The following is a 15,521-nucleotide window of genomic DNA, read 5'->3' as shown; positions in this document are numbered from 1 at the left end:
GTAGCCCCCTGATCATGCTCTTTATCAGCAGGTTTACTCCTACGGCCCAAAGGTTTAGCCAGAAGATAACTTTGTTTATTTTGTTTATTTGGCGCCTGCCCCTTCCTTTTCTTTGAAGGTGGAGAGAAACTACTCCCATGGTTAATCTTAGCTTTTTGACCCCGTGTGACAACATTTGGCCTTGCTGAAGTATCGGATTTTTCATTTTTTTCCAGAGGTGTTAATAATTTCAAGGCCTGGGAAATGTAGCACACTAATTTGTGATGAGCTAACTTCCAACGACCGACTCAATCACTTACAACGTGTACTCATGCAATGGTTGAAGTTACACTTCCGGTACTTTGCACATCATTTTTTTTATTTTAATCGATGTTATTATATAAGGAAAAGCCATTAGTCACCCAGAAAAGTAAAAACTCTTTTTCATATATTTCTATGTGCAATATTGTACGTTTTCATCTTTTATTAGAAAATGTGCCTCAATCAGCATACACAACTTTCTTTGTTAAGCCTATGAATAAAGCCAATGAAATGATTGACCCAGTGACAGAAATTTCCATGTACAGAGGGCCAGATGTTCCAGCTCAATGCTAAAGGGTTTTAGTGAATGGGCCCTCGTTCCTCCTGTGAAGACACTAATGGGCACATTATACAGGGTTTTTATTGGGCATTATCTCTCCTTAGATCATAAATATCAATATTCATTTGCAAACAGTGTCACAAATGCTAGCAACACCCCTATTTCAAAAGTCACTTTTTAAAGTGAGGTGTAAAATAAAATCTACTATTATATATTACTAAAGTAATGATAATGATATATTATTTATGAAATAGGCAGTATTCTGTGGTCTTCTAAACCTTTTTTCGCATCTGAATGTATGTTTTGGGAATGCAGAGCTCGTTTACAGAAGTTGCTTGCTCTTTTTCCAAATGCTTTTTCGAGTCCACTAACCACTAGATCTTCTGGTGTCATCTGAATCCTTAACCAATACCAAATATTTCCAATTACAGAGTATGGCTAAATAATGCAGAATGTATCTGCCGCAAGCATTACAGAAACATGGGTTTATAAGAGCAGATCTTAAACAATGCGTAAATTATATCGCATAGAATCATATGTGCATTAGAAAAAAATATAAATTAGACAAATGATGCATGTCCTTGATGTTTTGTCACACTTATGTATACGATTACTCAGGGCTTACTGGCCTATAGGGCAATCGGACTGGCATGTAAGACAATCAGGCAGTGACGTTGGACTGGTTTGACACATCAATGTGTGGGCCAGTTTCTAGCAGTTTGTGGGCCTATTTTATGGCTAGATGGGCCTTGTTTTTTTTACTATTGATTCCTCTGATGTTACCACAAACATTGCCTGCATCAAGCACAAATACATGCAGTCTTCCAGGGCTTGCAAAATACATCTTTAGATGTTCAAAACTGGCCTGATGTGCAATTTTAGGCCTCTTTTTTTTGTAAGCTATCTTGGTCGCTAATGGGAGACACTTTTATTTTGGTGCCTAGGCCTATTTGTAGTCTCAGTACGACGCTGCAATTACTATAAACGCTTGAGTTGACGATTTGCTGTATTAAATGTGAATGCGATGCTTTTCTGGAAAATGCCACTATTTTTGGGCTGCGATAGTTTTCTGGAATAGTGGATATTGAAATGCACAGACAATCTATAATGAAATGCACTATTTACCTCCTTTGCAGTTTCACCTTTCAAGCCCCCTCGAAATATCAAAACATCTGAACCAACCAAGTCCACTTTTCGAGTGACCTGGGAGCCGGCCCCCGGGGAAGTCAAAGGTTATAAAATAACTTTCCATCCTGAAGGCGATGAGGCGAGACTCGGAGAGATGATGGTCGGTCCGTATGACAGTACAGTTGTGTTGGAGGAGCTCAGGTATGTCACATCTCCCTTCAGCACATTAAAGGGCATATGTATGAGAGTTTTGCATCAAGTTTGCAACACGCAACGATGTACATGCACGACGCAAACCTCTATGACAGATTTATGAAGTTGCGCAAAGTCTGAGTGGTTTCAAAGATCTGGAGTAAGGCAATGCAGTCTAAATCGCTGCGTTACTTACTCTGCCCTGGCTAGGTGTTCCATGAGCGTTGTGGTGGATGTTTCCATGCAACTCTCATGGATTTTGATGTATTTCTAAGGACTTATAAACCTGGGAATGCACCAAAACCTTACACCTTCCCAGGGGAGGTGTAACGAGGAGAAATATCTTTATTTCTCCTTGTTTTTTCCTCTTTCTATGTATGTAGCAATCTGTAGCACACATAGAAAGAGGAGCTAGCCTCTCAGTATTGAAACAATCGCGCAACAACACAGCCACCCTTGCGGGTGCCGGCATTGGCGCTAGGCTACCAAAACAGCTACAGTGCAAGGGAAGAGGACAGGAATGCGCCGTATTGGATAAATACTGTGCATACCTTCCCTTTGCCTGTGACGCAGGGCAATGCAGCAAGGTGACTTGCTGCGTTGCCTAGCTCAACAGTTTTCATAAATACGTCCCTAAATATCTTTCTCCTATTTTGATGAAATTGTATTGCTTCCAATGTGCCTGGAGAACGCCATGTAAGGATTACAGAATATACATAATACAGTAAGCATTCAAATTACGAGAAGTACAATAGGAGCATTGCTGTCTCTAATATAGCATTCATTCATGTTTAAAACCCTAAAGGGCAGCCTGTTACAGCGGGATCAGACAGCTGTAGATGCATAAAGGGTGGCCTGAATAAATTAGCAGTAAATTTTGTAGATGAGGCCTATACTGGCTGCAAGAGGCTGTTTGTGAAAGGCTACTGTTGTACAATTGAAAAGAAAGCTGAGCACTATCAACAGCACTCATCTCAAAGCAACCACGTTGCAAAGTGTAATTGCTGTGTAGTGCAAGACAAATCACATAGAGTTCCCAGTCCAGCATGGCTACGTGGCTATGTCATACTAATAGAGGATTAAATTGTCACAAGAGTGGCCTCTGCCGGCACATAACATCACGGATCCATTAGCTTTACTGACCCACACTCTTCCAACCCATGGTGCAATCGCTTATCCCATAATGAATAAGACAACTTTAGCTGTCTGTACCAAAGACCTATTGTATACAAATGGAGTGTTTTTTGTCTGCTCATGTTCATGTTGGCTAAATTAATTTAGCCCTGTTATGCATTCAATGGTTGTGCTGTGAGTTTGTCATGTGGCCCACCTAGTTCACTATTTCTATCTGAGCAATTTTCATTGGTGTAAGTATGTATATTTTTCATTCTGGCTTTGCAGTGGTTATATGGTTCCTCTCACATTTTGGGAGCAAAGCTGCAAATTTGCCTTAATAGCGCTTAACATAAGTTTGCTTGCACCTGTGTCCCCTAGCTCGTTTTGGAGCTGGCGTTCCCCCTTATGCTTCTTTCTGCTCTATCTGTGACCGCTCCCACGCCACTCGGCCAGTGCTGACTTTCTCCTTCCCTTAATACCTCAGCTCTCTCCGATGTCTGCCTTTTCTTTTGAGAGGACCCTGTAGTTCTTTCCTACCTGTGATCAGCATTCTGGCATATTTTATTTTCAAGTTCCTATTCCAAAATGCCCATTGGACATTGTGGAATGATAGACTAAAGAATAACAACAAAATAATTGAAATATGGCTGCCACGTTTGCTCACTTACCAGTGCCCATCCAGGAATGATTTTTGTTATACATAGACCAAAAGCATTTGAAGAAGGGCACACATCCATGACTTTTGGAAGGCTCTACTGGTACGCCTGTATGTATATGGTACTGGTGGCACACAGACTTAACTAAAAGACAGCGGAGCACTGTGCAGATTCAAAGGCAAGATTGAAGTTTGAACTGGGTTCTGAGAGTTGGCACAAAGTGTTACTTCACTGTGATTTAGTGTTCTTTAAGGAGGTGTTAGGTAGTATCCTTGTTTTTTTCTGTCCTGCCTTAGACAGGGCATGTGTTGTCGCCTCTGAGATGTTTAGTATTTTTATACAGTGGGCTAGTGGCTGCCCATTGCTTGCCATTTGTTGGCTTCATTGTCACTCTGATTTGCTTGGTTCCTGTTGGTGAGCTGCCGTAGACTTCTTCCCTCTTCGTACATTTGTCCCCCCCTGGAACATAGGCGCATTACCTGTGTCTTTCCACTGGTCATATTTTAGGTGCTACTTTTTTCTTTGTGTTTATGCACTCTACCAGAGTGCATCTTTTTCAGGTGGCTTCCTTGTGTACTTCTCCCTCTCCCTACCACTGTCACTCGTCCAAATTGCTTGCTTTCACCCCATTCCTACCGTTGTTTGCCTTGTTGCTTCTTTCACCCACCCACCATCCCTCTCATTTTCCATCCCTTATAGTGTGCATGTAGTTACTTCTTTCCCACACTTGCCCATCCTCCCTCCTTCTATTATTTGTTTACCCACACTCATCCACCTCCACTCGTTCTGTTGCTACATGCACTGACTCACCCACCATCCTTCTTTCCATTGTTGATTGTCCCCACTCATCTGCCCTCCCTCTTTATGTTGCTGCTTGCCCCACTCATTCACCCCTCCAAAAACTGAATGCCCCCATTCACCCACCCTCCTTCCCTCTTTCCTTTGCCTCTTGCCCCCACTCACCTGCCCTCACTCCTTCCATTGCTGGTTGCCCCCACCCACCCGCCATAACAAAAATGCCCTATGAGGCAGACCCAGTGCTTTTATTTACCTGCACCCTGAAATGTTGCATGCCATCCAATGCTTTGTGATGACTCCCTCCTTCCAGCAAGAAGAAACATGGCCCCACAGATCTGCCCTACCTCCTTCCAGTACTGGTTGCCCCACCCAACTTCCATTAAAAAAAACCCACTATGACCTGTACAGTGTGGGCAGCATCAGAGTGCTTGTTTTACCCATACTGTTAAACTCAATTTTCTGGGCATCAGGGCACTCAGGGGTTAATGTGTCCCAATTGCCTAAACTGGAGGATTCCCCACTGGTGTCCTGGGGCCTCAGTACTTGTGAATCCAGGACTGGATAACCAAGTACTCCTCTCCAGCACTCTCTCAGGGTAATGAGACAGAGCAGTCCAAGGCTTACTCAGGAGGTGAGGTGGGTTTATACATTCAGAATACAGTGGAAACGGTACTACCAGCTGATAAAACCCATGTAAAATCAGTGCTATACGCTAAAAAAAATAAAAGAATTTTAATACACACAAGAGAAATATTCACATAAAACTAGGACAAACAGTGAAAAACAGATGTCTCTGTAATCCTCTGGGCCGGAGTTGTGACCCCACACAGTATTATAGCACCTAGATGCTAAGCACTGAAAAAACACAGGTGAAGTCAAGTGTTCTTGATCAGCCCTTAACCCGCCACCCAAAAAAACAGAAGGGCCCTCCATCCTGAGCAAGGACACAGCTCTAGTTGTGTCAGGGATCTGATCACAGCTGCCTGATCTCTTCGCACAATTTCCTGGAGTCTCATTAGTTCAGTAGCCACTGGGTAGCTGTAGGAGGGCAGTGGCTAGCCAGAGGGCCAGCACTCTGATACCCTCAGATGTCACAAAAAGTGAGGTGAGGACCTGTACCACAGGACACTCTTCACCATCTGCACATTGTAACTGGAAGCACCACACAGGCTCCCACAGTACAGGGGGGGTCTGTGAAAAGTGATCTCATCTTTAAGGGCTTGGATGAAGGTTCCCTATCTCCCTCTGTCTCTGTTGATGTGTTGCAGGCTTTCTTATCTTGAGCAGCTGTCTGCAATTTCCTTGTGCTCCAAGCCAGCAGCTCTATAAGCCTCAAACGATCAGCTGGTTCTCTGACCGATGCTGCTGACCAATTCCATTGCTCCTTGTCAAACTGGCCCATTCCTTTGCAGCATAATCCATCAGTCACAGAGAAGGCTTCTTCAACTTCAACCCTTATCAAGGGGTTTTCAGATTTTCAGATGAGGTGAGCAAGCTTCTTATCTTGTCTCACAGCATGGGTGGTGACTGGCTTCCTTGGATGGACCCGGTGTGGGCTGGCCACCTTGTCCAACAGTAGACCAGTCTTGAGCAATAGCTGACTGCTAAGGCCAGACTTTTATCACCTCTGATTGATAGGCTTATCCAATCAGAGAGTCTGCTACTTTTGAATCCGGGGTGCCCCTCCAATCGTGAGGTACATTTGTGGCATATTCACTGCATGTCTGAGGCATGCAAAGGATGACTTACTGTCTCCCATTTTACTAGCTCAGGCTATTCCCAAGAGAGGAATTTTAATTAACTTCAGACCAGGAGGCCTGGACCATCACTGAACGGAAAGAGGGCAAGGGGGGGGGGGCCCTCCTAGCAGATTAAGTGCAGCTAAACATCGATAAGAGGGAGTGTCCACGCCCAGCCCACCAGGCTACTCCAAGGTATAGGGAGGGGCACAAGGGAGCTGACATGTCCAGCAGAACAGCTTGGTTCACATTACACACAATGGTTCACCTCACCATCCTCACCTAGAACACAAACTGGTTCTCAAACACACATCCCAGGTAGACAAAGGCAACAGGACCACAGGCAAGGGAGACAGCACAGACTTGATCAGGAGGGTGGCTGGTAGCCCACACTTCTTATAACACAGGGATACCCTGGCTATAGATTTATTTGCGCCACCACTGTCAGTCTACCACAGCTTGGTTACAGAGGGCAGTAGCCACTCTCTGTGAAATAGGGGTGTACTATGCATGCTTCCCTCGACCTCAGAGCCAAGCTCTAGGGTCTCAATCCATGTAAGCAGGGAGACCTTCAGTGCATATGCCTGATTGTCATGCTCAGTGAGATAGGGTTTCAGAAAACATACAGTAACTTTTAAGTGATTTGCCTGGAGATCAGCATAAAGCAGGGAAAGCACACTATCCAGAGACATGGAGAAGACTTCCCGTCTCAACACATACCCTCTCACCCTCTGTGGTGCTTCCCACCAAGTTCTTTCACCAGCAAGAAAATACATGGCCCCACCGACCTGCCCTCCCTCTCTCCATTGCTGGTTGCCCTCACTCACCCGCAATAACAAAAAATGTGCTATGACATGTACACCGATGGCAGCGTCATAGTACTTTCTATTTAACCACACCCTCTATAGTGCACTCTTTCCCTCCCACTGTGCTGCCAATTCAGCCCAAAAAAATGCCCCCATGCACCCGTCCCGAATCCTTCTATTACTGATGCCCCCATTCACCCTCAGAATCATCAAAAAGGTGCTATGATGTGGATACCGCTGGTCGCATCATTGCGATTTTCTAGAAAACAAAACTTTCTGCCATGCTGTACAGCAGTGCAGCTGCTGTACAACATGGCTAAAAAATTGACAAAGTCAATAACTTGTAAGGGTGAGATTTATTGACTTTGCCAATGCTTGTTTACCATAGAATTGCAATAGGCGATATTGAGGTCAGTTGAGAATATTCCTGATATTATGACTGCTAAGCAATAAAGGAAGTTGTTCTTCATTACTTGTGCCAGGAAAGTCTCTGTTTGTGAAGGAATTATGGGTACATCGGCATAAAAAAGACAGGTCGTCAAGCTCTTGCGGAAGGCAAGTAATGACATATAGGCTTTCAGGTGCTCTGGAAGGGAATGGCATAATTTCAGACCAAGATAGGAGAAGGATTACACTTTCATGCGAGACAGGCGTAATCTAGGCACAGCAAACAGAGCGCAATTCGAAGACCTCAGGGTTTGAGAGGGCTGATAGAGCATCACCAGTTTCTGAATGTTGCAGGGTCCCAAACAAGCTTTAGGATTAAACATGTCGCACAAGGCTTTGAAAGTAATGCATTTGGGAATTGTGAACCAGTGCAACTCATGAAGAAGATAGGTGACTGAGGCAAATTTCTGAAGACGATACAGAAGTCTAGCAGCTGCATTCTGGCGGAGGGATAACTTGTCTGTGCACAAGCAAAGCACATTACTATAATTCAGCCTAGACAAAACTAGGGCTGAGATCACAGTCCTTGGGCTGAAACGGAGATATCCAAATAATCTTTCTGAGCCATTTAAGCATAGCAAAACACATGGCAGTCATTTTAGATACCTGAGGCTTCAATGATAATGAATCATCCAGCAAAAATTGGAAGGAGTTAGTAAAGCTCTGAGGGAAACTGGCCAATGTTGAGGGCCTCAAAGAGAGGGATGTTTGCCTAGAATCTCGACCTCTGTCTTATCCCCATTGAGCTTGAGTGAGTTTTTGTTTATCCACAAGGAGATCCGACTCTGTGCAGATGACAGTGTAAACATGATCTGCGTGTCATCTGCATAGCAAAACAAAGTTCAGCCCCAGCTCTACACTAAATCCGCCAAAGGGTGGACATACAGGTTGACCAGCAGGGAACTTAAAACTGACCCTTGGGGAACTCCGGATATTAAAGCTTGTGGATTGGACTGGACTTGACGCCACATAAAATAAAACTTGGAATGAGAGATCTCCTAAAAAAGATCTGATCCATGCCAAAGCTGACCCTTCAATTTCCAGTGACACCAGTCTGTCCAACAAGACAGAGTGAGACCAAATTAATCATCCTTTTATGGTTTTTCAGGGGTAAGAATTTGAACTACTGTGATGAACTTTGCGGGACTTTGAAATACTGTTGTGTACATTGAAACACTGGCTGATATGGTGTCCTTTATTTGCCAGTTTAACAAAGTGCAACTGTAGGTAGGGGTGTTAGTTATTATTGACTAGTTGGATGCTGTAATGATCTAAAGGGATATTGCAATATATTTAATACCATGATTGTATTTATTGTATGTACTAGCCTTTAGCATCAGTGTGGCCCACGGACATACCAAAGACCAAACATTATTCCTACATTTCTCTTTGCAACTGAGTGCACATTTCATGTCAATATATTTTTACCCTACAACTCTTGGAACCTAGATGTCAACACCCTATACTGTGAAGACTAGATCAACTGATCTTCAATAATTATTTCTCTAATGCATTGCTAACACAACAAGGTGATGGACGGAGTGCTGACATTTTTCGAACACTCCTACCCAGTCACAAGATCTGGGTTAAATCCATAGTTCTTTTGCTCACCATGCCACCCCAGTTTCTACCCAGCCATATGCAAATCAGTCTTGACCCTGTTCCCATGGGAACAGTCCAGCCCAAACTCCCAGACCAGGTTCTCTCCCTGGAATGGAAACAAGCATCCTGGGACCAGTTTTGGGGTATCATGCCTCATCAACCAGGCTAGCTTGCATCCAGTGGCACAGACAGGAAGGAACCCACATCTGGGCATATCCTTGGCCACTTAGGTCGAACATAGCAAACACAACAAGATGATGAACAGAGTGTATAACATTTCAAACAGTCATCACCAGTCAAGAGTTCTGGGTTAAATCCATTGTTCTTTTGCTGACCATTCCACCCCAGTTTAGACACAGCCATATGCAAATCAGCCTTGACCCTGCTCCCCATGGGAACAGTCCAACCCGATCAGCCAGGCCAGGTCCTCCATGGAGCAGGAACAAGCATCCTGGGACCGGTTTTGGTGTATCACCCCTCATCAGCCAGGCTAGCTTTAAGTCAGTGGCACAGCGAGCAAGGGACCAACGTCTGGGCATGTCCTTGGCCACTTATGGCGAACATAACAAATACAACAAGATGATGGATGAAGTGCTGACACTTTTCAAACACCCCATCTCCCCCAGTAAGGAGATCTGGGTTCAATCCATTGCTCTTTTGCTCACCATGCCCCCCCAGTATGGACCCAGACATGTGCAAATCTGTCTTGACTTTAACTCCCCATGGTATTAGTGCAGTCCGAACTGCCAGGGCAGGTCCTTCCTTGACCAGAAACAAGCATTCTGTGATCAAGTTCAGGGTATCACTTCTCATCAGCCAGGCTATCTTTAATCCAATGGCAGAGCGAGCATGGACCATGTCTAGGCATACCCATGGCCACTTAGGGCAAACATAACAAGATGATGGACGGAGTGCTGTAGCATTTCAAGCACTCACCCCCAGTCAAGAGCTGTGAATTAAATACTTTTTTCTTTTGCTCACCAGACCACTTCAATTTGGACCCAGAAATATGCAAATCAGTCTTGACCCTGCTCCCCATGCGATCAGTCCATCCTGAACTGCCAGGCCAGGTTCTCCCTTAACCCGAAGCAAGCATCCTGAGAGTTTTGGTGTATCGCCCCTCATCAGCAAGGCTAACCAGTGGCAGAGCGAGCAAGGGACCTTCTTCTTGGCATGCCTTTGGCCACTTGGGGCAAACATACCAAACACAACAAGATGATGGATGGAGTGCTGAAACTTTTCAAACATTCACCCCAGTCAAGAAATCTTGTTTAAATCCATCATTCTTTTGCTCACCATGCCACCCCAGTTTGGACCCAGCCATATGCAAATCAGTCTTAACCCTGCTTCCCATGGGAACAGTCTAACCCGAACTGCCAGGCCAGGTCCTCCCTGGACCAGAAACAAGCATCCTCGGACAGGTTTCGGTGTATAACCCCTCATCAGCCGGCGTAGCTTGAATCTAGTGACACAGCGAGCATGGGCAAAAATAGAAAACACAACAAGATGATGGACAGAGTGCTGAAGCTTTTCAAACACTCACCTCCTTCATCTTATTGTGTTTGTTGTGTTTGCCCTAAATGGCCAAGGGTATGCCCATACATGGGTCTCTTGCTCGCTGTGCCACTGGATTCAAGCTAGCCTGGCTGATGAGGGGTGATACCCCGAAGCCGGTCCCAAGATGCTTGTTTCCGGTCCAGGGAAGGCCTGGCTTGGCAGTTCTGGCTGGTCTGTTCCCATGGGGAGCAGGGTCAAGACTGATTTGCATATGGCTGGATACAAACTGGAGTCGCTTGGTGAGCAAAAGAACAATGGATTTAACACAGATCTCTTGACTGGGGGTGAGTGTTTGAAAAGTTTCATCACTCTGTCCATTATCTTGTTGTGTTTTCTGATGGATTTCTCCCACAATATTCAAATAATTGTAATATTCAAAAAACGCTAGCCCGGTTTTTTTCCACTTAGCAATTTCATCACTTTTCTAAATCAGCTTTGCATTCCATAAGTAACATCCCACAGAGAGCCATCTCCCATCATATCCCAACATCTTCAACACCATATCATAATTTCCACTAGGGATGCCCATATAAACGCTGATTGTAAATCTGCAAAGATGCTTAATCTGTGGCACTTTGAAGCTATTGAGCAAATAAAGGGACTTATTTACAAGCCCCTTGCTCCGCCGGTGCGCCAATTTTTATATGGGAAAAAGTGGTGCACTGGCGGCGTAAGGGGCTTGTAAATAAGCCCCAAAGTATTTTTTACCAATCACTTCACAGTCACTACACAGCATCTCTGTCTGTCTCAACTCGATTACTCCTACTCTCTCTTTGTGTAACTTCCAGATTATAAAATCTATGGCGTGAATCTAGCTCAGAATGAGACCTCCAGACTGTTGGTTGGTTTGTGATGCTAGGACTGCATTTCTACACAAGCAGCTCTGGCTTCTCTCAAACCTCTGAATAATAAAACACATCTTTATCATTCATCAACTCATTTGGAAAATAGAAAATTCATTCTTGGGCAAATAGCTGACCCCGCACTCAACTAAAGGCACCACCTCCTGCTGACAGTGCTCCTCAAATTCTAACCTTCTGACTCTGAAGAATGCTCATTTGGAGAAGGCATGGCACATATTTGGAATTCTCTTTTACTACAGGTAAGAAGCAGTGCATTATTTTGAGAAACAGATAAAAACAACATGCTATCACTTATGCACCACTAAGCCAGACCAAACACTACAGTACAAATGAATAGCTTTCCTCCACACATCATGCATTCTCACAGTCTCCATTGCTCCTCAGAAGGTCAGATCACATTTTCTCAATGATATAAAGAAATTTAACTTTATATTTCTGAAAATACCACAGAAATCACTTTACCATTATACAGTGCATTGAACAGAGCAATGAAAAGATGAATTTCGTAATACCATTATGTAGAGTATATTAACTATTTCATTGAACGGAAAAATACTTGATGGAAAGACCATATGTAGCCAAGTCAAGGTCATTTATTGATGTAAAGACACAGGTGATGGGTGGAATGCCTTCAAAAGTCTCTCCCATTGATAATTGCATTAGACACATTCCCATTCATGTTTTTTACCTATTATGCTGCTTCTGAAAGTGACCAGCCATGAAAAAAAATATAATTGGTCCTATGGCACAGTGAGGTAGTGGGGGCCTACTGATGTCTAATCAGTGAGGTTATGATTGAGTTGTGTGCACAGTGAGCACGGGACCAGCGTCTGGACATACCTAGCACATTTAGGGCATTGTAGAGATGAAAATACAAATAGCTGATAGGTGGAATGTTTGCAATAATCTCGCCCCCTGGCAATCTCATGGGGTTGCATTCCAGTCTATCCTTTTAAACCACTAAGTCCTTTCAGTTACTTGAAACAGAGAGCAGCCAGATGCAAATATTGGTATTGCCCTAATAAGAAAAGCCCAGTCATCAGAGAGGTGCAGCTGCACTACTGTGGCACGGCAAGCATAAAACCCACCACTGGACATAGAAGTCTTGCTGTACCACAGGACCCAGGATGATTTTTATATGGTTGCTCTCTGTCTCAAGTGGCATAGTGGGGGAAAAATATGAAATGGGATTCATAGATGAGTGATTGCCAGTAACTGAAACTTTTGCAAGCATTCCACCCGTCACCTTTGTGCTTTGTACTTATTGGTATATTAACTTTACTGAGCCATTCAAAAGTTGTTATTTAAACATATTCTACTGCCATACACTTTTGCTCAATGACCATGAATGGTACACCTGGCTTACATCCTATGTCTTTTAAATTTCAGGGCTGAGACTTCATACAAGGTAAATGTTTTTGGGGTGTTTGATGATGGACAAAGCCCACCCCTCATTGGACATGAAACCACTAACCAGTTAGATGCTCCAAATCCAACCATAGATTCTTCAGGTAACGCATGATTTTTCACGAACAAATGGTATCCAAATCAGTCTCTGTGTATAGTGCCTTGAGACTGCCAAGATAGAAGTATTCTGCTCATCTGTATTAATTTGAATTATGAGTATCATTTTCAAAAATATGTGTTTGTATAGCTCTGTAATTTAGCACTGTATAAATTAGTGCAATCTTAAAAATTAATTGGAATCTTATGAAGAATTCAGGTAAGAATGGAGAAATGATTATATCCCCATGCAATTTATTGTAGATTAAATGTAAGCACGACAACAGTCATGTGAGAAATAAGAAAGAGTATTCTTGACAGAATTGCACAGTGAATAAGTACAGCAGAAAACCAGAATCGGAAACTGTAACTTGAGACAAAACACTACAATCCACCCCAATATCCTACCCCCTTAGTACAAGATGTGCTTGTGGTTGCCAAAACCCCAATTTAAAAATCACTTATGGCTCAGTGGTAAAAACCCCACCCATATTTCCACTTTATGTATACATGAGGTGCATCCTAATGTGGATCTGAGATGCCCACATAGAAATTCAAAAATAAAAGTGGTAGCTCTTCAATACCTACCAAATTTAGATAATACGTTACAGCAGTGATTAACCTCGAAGATTGAATTTAGGTTTCTGTAGGGGGATCTCACTTGGCAGAAACACCTCTTCAACTAATTATGAATATTTTCGCCCGATTAAGGCATTGCAGATCGTTTGTTCAGAATACAAAGTAGGAAAACTAACACATTATTATGTTTACCTTTAGAAATTTGGATTTGCACTATTCTGAGATTTTAACTCTGTGGGAAAGTTAATTTGAGCTGTGTCACCATTTCTCTGAAACTGTTATCTTCTAGTAACCACTTGACTCCCTTTTTATTTATCTCAAACTGCTGCCATATCATTGCAGTGCCTGTGGGTGGCCATATGTGGTGCTAGACTTACACGAAGGCTGGCCTGGAGTACATTTGCTACTTTTTTGAGACATTCAATGCTCTAGGAACTTTGAAAGTATAGTTTGTGAGTTATGGTCTTACTATTTTGAGGATGCGTTTTTGTATAAGCATCTACGTCCATAAACACCTTAATATCCCTCCCTAAGCCTCTCCTTAAATTTCCCTAAACCCCTCTCATATAGTGGCAAGTATGCCCCAATTTCTAGCCACTCCTACAGTCTCTCTTATATTTACTACAGAAATGTATACCTATGAGTGTGGCGATCTTTATCACGTTGACAGAGAGCACCACACAAGAAAGATAGAAGAAGCAAAGGTCTCCACAGAGTGGTTTGTGAATAAAATTTTGTAGTAAGTGATAACCCAGCATCGAGCACCACCTTAAGCCAAGGGCTACTGAACGCCAGAGGTGGCATATTCTGTGTGTGGTTCTCACCACAGTAGAATGATGATTCCATCCTAATTTGCTACATGAACCCAATTCTGCCATTTTTCTAAGGACGTGACGCCACTTGTGGTTTTGTTAGAAGGAGTAGTTGTAACTTATGGATCCCAAGGTTCCCCCAAAATTATTCCACATCAGTTTTCTTTCACTGCAGTAGAAACCTATATTAGAGAACATGCAAATATGACTTCATTACATTGCCAGAAACCTACCTCTGCTACAGATAGCTCACTAGTACACTTTTACTAATAAAGTGGGTTTTCAATCTAAATATTTACCTTGCTTTCGTGTTGAATTGGAGGCTACTCACATTTCATCCAAATCAACATATAAAGTAGCAAGTGAAAATAACACAATCTGCCCTGTCTACAAAGTAGCACAAATATTTGCCAAAACAGATTCCAGCACCACTTCCAGTACAATGCCTACTCGTGGCATAAACACTGTCACAGTTAAGTTCATTTTAGGGATTAGTTACTACTGTTTATAAGGTTTTATTACTTATCCCCAGGTCTCAGACACCATGTGATACCTCCACCATGACAAAATACAGGGGAAATCCCATATTGTCACCATCATTCTCCATGATTCCTGGAGAATTCCTCAGAATTGATCACATATTGTTTTGGGATGATTCAGTGATATACAAGGACTTCATCCATTTCTCAGTGGTGTGTGAACTATTCATCTTGCTCTCAATAGAACTTCTTTACCTATCACCTGCATTTTCTGTGGCAGAGTAGTTTACGTTGTTGTCTAAATACTGAGGTAACTCTTTTAATGGGTTATAAGGTGGACCACTGGAATTATATGCGATTCCGCAACTACAGGGTTTTCCACTTAATCATGGCTTTGGTACACTTGCCACATAATCTACCATATTCTGCATAATTTGCAGATTTTAGCAAAAGCTCACACGAATCACACTTTACTAAAAACGCTTCCACATGTGTTGCAGCCTAGTAACAGGCTGTTTGTTGGACAGAGAAAGCTCACCTTTCAGTTGCTGAATGCTGTATTTAAGGGTTAAACTGATGTTAATACCGTGAAACCTTTGCCCATTTAATGTTAATATGTAAAAATGACAAAATAGTGAAGAAATACTGCTTCAAAATATTCTAC

General features: G+C 43.0%; 1 protein-coding gene across 2 annotated transcripts in view; it reads left to right on the top strand.

Moving 5' to 3' along the window:
* The window catches only part of COL12A1 (collagen type XII alpha 1 chain), a 344,609-nt gene that overhangs the window by 134,405 nt on the left and 194,683 nt on the right, over positions 1 to 15,521 (top strand). For both annotated transcript variants that reach the window (XM_085610958.1, XM_085610959.1), the window contains exons 16-17: positions 1,717 to 1,909; positions 12,874 to 12,995. In XM_085610958.1, coding sequence (XP_085467084.1) covers positions 1,717 to 1,909; positions 12,874 to 12,995 — 315 coding nt within the window. The remainder of the gene's footprint in view (positions 1 to 1,716; positions 1,910 to 12,873; positions 12,996 to 15,521) is intronic.

Source organism: Triturus cristatus, chromosome 6 (genome assembly GCF_964204655.1).
Source record: "Triturus cristatus chromosome 6, aTriCri1.1, whole genome shotgun sequence".
NCBI lineage: Eukaryota > Metazoa > Chordata > Amphibia > Caudata > Salamandridae > Triturus > Triturus cristatus.
This window is presented reverse-complemented; position numbering and strand designations above follow the sequence as displayed.